The sequence below is a fragment of the Molothrus aeneus genome, chromosome 14 (genome assembly GCF_037042795.1).
Source record: "Molothrus aeneus isolate 106 chromosome 14, BPBGC_Maene_1.0, whole genome shotgun sequence".
NCBI classification, from domain to species: Eukaryota; Metazoa; Chordata; class Aves; order Passeriformes; family Icteridae; genus Molothrus; species Molothrus aeneus.
In genome coordinates this window covers 1,126,589-1,130,720 of record NC_089659.1, presented here as the reverse complement: position 1 = coordinate 1,130,720, position 4,132 = coordinate 1,126,589, and the positions used below count along the sequence as shown (strand labels likewise).

Sequence of the window (4,132 nt, the reverse complement as noted above, 5' to 3'; positions counted from 1 at the left end):
AGAGCTGGGGCTGGGCATCCCCCAGGGTGATGTGCTGCCCTGGGATCCTGCCCAGCAGGCACAGGAGGGGCAGAGCAGGGCACAGAGGCTCCCGTAACTTTGTGTTCCTTCTTTCCTTCTCCTGTTGGAGCCCCCCCACCAAACCTCCCCTGTCCTGTGCCAGCTGGGCACGGGGCACACGGCCACTCCGGGCTGTCCCTTTATTCCTCATCCCCCACTGGGGGAGAGCAGCCGCAGCTCCAGCCCCAGGAGGGCCTGGAGAACTGGCATTGGAGACACCTCATGGGAGATCACCCAAATGGCCAAAATTCCCTTTACTGGGTGAAGCTGTGGCCTGACTGCCGCCTGAGCATTCCAGCCTCATCCCCGTGATTCCCATTGTTCTCCCAGGAAAAAATGAAGGGACTTTTTGGCTGACAAGGCTCCAAGGAGCTGGAGAGCTGTATAAGCATTTTACACCCCCAAGCACATCAAACCTTCCCCGCTCCCCCCCACCTCCCTCACAGAACATCTGCCCCTCCCACCCTCCCCAAAATCCCCCCAAAATCCCTCCCGAGGCACCCCGGAGCCACGGCGATGTCTGAGCTCAGAGCTGCGAGCACAGGGGGAGCCTCTCCCCTTCCCAAGCGCTGCCAGCCTCAGGCTAAGCTGCTTACAGGGCTCCTGCCAATCCAGCCGTGCTGCCAGGCTGCCACTTCCCAACCCCCACCCCCTCCCCGCCTCCGCTTCCCACCTTTCCCATGTCTTTATCCCAAGGGTTCCTCTCCGAACCCCCGGTGTGGGCAGCAGGATCCCGTGGAGCTGCACGGGACACAGAGCCCAGTCCAGTGTCCAAGCCCATCCAGCTGCAGGAATGCCAGCCCAGAGCAGTGTCCAGTGTGTCCCACCCCTCCCACCCAGCCCACGTCCACAGCAGTGTCCGAGTCCACACATCCAGGGAGGGTTGGGAGCGACTGCAGAGGTCACGGAGAGGGAGGAAGGCTGGTGGTCAGCAGCTGCTACAAGGAAGAGCTGGGCAGGTTCAACGTGGAGCAAGGAGGAGGGAAAAAAACCCAAGAACCAACTGAAAAGGAGGCAAAGGGAGGACGCCGGGATTCGGGGATGGATCTCTACCTTCTAGGCCACAGCCAGCATGTGGGGACGGGAAAGGGACAGTCAGCGGTTGGTTGGCGGAGGGTTGGTTTTGTGTCACTCACGATAGAAAACATATTCGGTGTAAGAGGTCCAGATCCTGTCGTCCGTCTGCTCGTGGGCGAAGGCACAGGTGCCCGTGGAGTTGCAGGCCACCATGTGGAAGCCGGCATCGGCCAGTTTGTCAAAGGCTTGCTCCAGGAAGGTGAATTTGAGGTAGTACCTGGACGTGTACCTCTCCGGGGGCCTGTCCGGGTCCCTGCTCTCGTTCAAGGTGTCCCCAAAGACCTCCTTGGCCAGCGAGGTCTTGCCGCACACCATGATCCGGGCCACCCTGCGGAACTTGGCGTCCGTCTGGCTGTCCCTGCCCAGGGTGTAGGAGCCGCGGTAGCCGATGGTGATGAACCCTGCCCTGCGGCCCTCGGTGCTGGGCGGCGCGGCCGTGGCGGCGGCCGAGCCCAGGCTGCGCGCGGTGTCCGCGCCAGGGGACGGCTCCTCGGGGTCGCTCTGGCAGGGATCGTCCCCCAGGGAGTTCTGCTCGCTGAGCTTGGGCACCAGCAGCTTCACCAGCTCGGGCAGCATGAAGTACTCGGCCTCGCGCTGCAGCCGGCCGCGCTCCGGGAAGTGCTCGGGCAGCACCAGCTGCTGGTCCCGCATGTAATCCAGGATGTAGCGGAACAGGAACCCGTCCCGGTCCACGAAGAAGCGGCCCTTGCTGTCGCGGGCCAGCGAGCGCACGCTCTGCTGTGTGAACATCTGCCAGAGGCGGGAGCCGGGCACGCTGAGCAGCGTGGGCAGCCGGGTGATGTACACCTGCCCCCCCACGTTCAGCTCGATGATGTCGGGGAAGGGGCTGCTGTCCTCGCTGCCTTTGGCACAGCTCATGGGGTCTGCCAGGGCCATGGTGAGCTCCCGCTGCTCCCTCCTGCAGCACAAACAGGTCACAGCCGTGTTAGAACTGCCAGAAAACACAGCCCACTACCCTGATCCCGGCTGACTGCAGGGCATTCCAAGCCATTGCCCCGGTCCCAGGTGATTGGGAAAGATCCCAAGCCTGATCACACATGGAATCATAGAATTGTTTAGATTGGAAAAGCTCTCTAAGATCATGGAGTCCAACCCGGCACTGTCAAGCCACCACTAAATGCCTGGTTTGGGTCAGCAGGCGGGCAGGACCAGATCCTTGTCTCTCCAGGAGCCTGGAAGTCATCTCTCTTCCCCAATCCCTGGTTCCTGGAACAAGCAGCATTGTCCACAGCCACCTCCCCTCCCGTGGCACACTGCCCATGCCATCTCCACCTGAGCTCTCCAGGCAGCAGAGGGGCTCAGCCTCTCTGCCCAGGAAGGTGCAAGGACGTGGGGCTGCTGTCAACAACAGGAAAGGCAGGGCTGTCACACCCTGGGGACCCGCCAGCTCCGCATCCTGCGGGCAGCAGCTGCCGAGGGAGGAGTTCCCGGTGCAGGGGCCCCGCAGAGCCGGGGCTGGAGGGGTTGTGGTGCCACACAGGGAGCACCCCGGGGGTGCTGGGGAACAGCAGCACCAGCTCCCTGAAGGACAGAGGGACAGAGGGACAGAGCCTTTTGGCACTCCTGCTCTGTCCTTGCTCCTGGAAAGTGCTCAACACGGACTCGCAGCCAAGCTGGGAGATGGCAGAGCCTCTCCAAGGGGCTGGGACCAAGACAAATCCTGGGCTGCTGCTACAGCAATTGCTCCGTGGCAGATGCCACGGATTTGTACATTTTCCAAAGGCAAGCCGGTTCTTGGATGTCTCTTGACACTGCAAATCAGCAGCTTACATAAACCTGGCTCAGCAGCCGGAGCCTGGATCCATGCCGTGCTCTGTGCAGGCATTTGGGAGAGCACGGAGGGAAGGGGTTCCCTGAGCTGACCTCCAGCTCTGCCCCCTCCCTGGGTGATCTCAGTGCTGCCCTGGGTCTGCTCAGAGGTTGGGACCCCCCAGGACTGGTCCCACACCCAAGGAAGAGCCCAAGGGCTCGCCCCGTCCCCATGTCCTGCCACAAAGATTCCCAGGAGCTGCTCCAAAGGATCCCAACACAAATTCTGGAGCAACTAAAGGACAAAGACAGAACTCTGTGGGCACTTTCGGGTACGGAGGCAGAGCTGAGCCAGCGTTCCACTGCTCCTCCCGGCTCACAGGGAGAATCGTCTTTGAACCAGGAGTGACTTGGGCAAGGAAGAGACGGAAGGATGGAAAGAGGATCAGCGCGGTCCCGGCTTCCCGGTCCCCTCCCGCAGTCCCTCTGGCTCCCTTTCCCTGGCGATTCCATGCCCACGGCACAGCCCAGCGGGCAGCAGCGGCCGTGCCCGGAGCTCGCATCCCTTTGTCAGGCTGGGGGCTGCCCATGGTGGGCTGGGGGCTCGGGGGGCACGGGCAGAGCGGCCCCGCTGCCCCCTCTGCCCGCCCCAGGCACGGACCCGGCGGTGACAGCGGCGGTGACAGCGGCGGGGACCTGAGCGGGGACAGCGGCGGGGACAGCGGCGGGGACAGCCCGGCTCAGCCCCGCAGCCGTCCCGGCGCTCCCCGGCCGCGGGACCCCGACCCCGCCGCCCCCGTTACCTCGGCAGGGCGGCCCGGCCGCTCCGCTGCGCTCCCGCCGTGCGCTCCGGCCGCGCCGCTCCCGCCGCTCCTCTCCGCCCGCCCGGCCCTGGCCCCGCCGTTTTATGGCCGGGAAGGCGGCGAGCGCCGTCCCCCGCTGTCCCCGGGACCGCCTTCCCCCGCCTGCCTCCGCCTCCATCCGACCAGCCCCCACCGTCCCCGCTCCCCTGTGAGCCCCATCCCGCTCCCGCATCTCCTGTGAGCCCATCCCGCTCCCACATCCCCTGTCAGCCCATCCCGCTCCCACATCCCCTGTCAGCCCATCCCGCTCCCGTTCCCCTGTCAGCCCATCCCGCTCCCGTGTGAGCCCATCCCGCTCCCGCATCCCCTGTCAGCCCATCCTGCTCCCTGCATCCCCCCCATCATCCCTTGTCCCCGCATCC

General features: G+C 64.7%; 1 protein-coding gene across 1 annotated transcript; it reads right to left on the bottom strand.

The window, feature by feature from the left end:
* Positions 1-579: 579 nt before the first annotated feature.
* Positions 580-3,792, bottom strand: LOC136562751 (BTB/POZ domain-containing protein KCTD12-like). Its single transcript, XM_066559749.1, has 2 exons — positions 3,711-3,792; positions 580-2,056 (listed from the first exon to the last, which is right to left on the bottom strand). Exon 2 carries the CDS (start codon positions 2,032-2,034, stop codon positions 1,189-1,191), a length of 846 nt encoding a protein of 281 aa, XP_066415846.1. The 5' UTR covers positions 2,035-2,056; positions 3,711-3,792; the 3' UTR covers positions 580-1,188.
* Between the last annotated feature and the right edge of the window lie 340 nt (positions 3,793-4,132).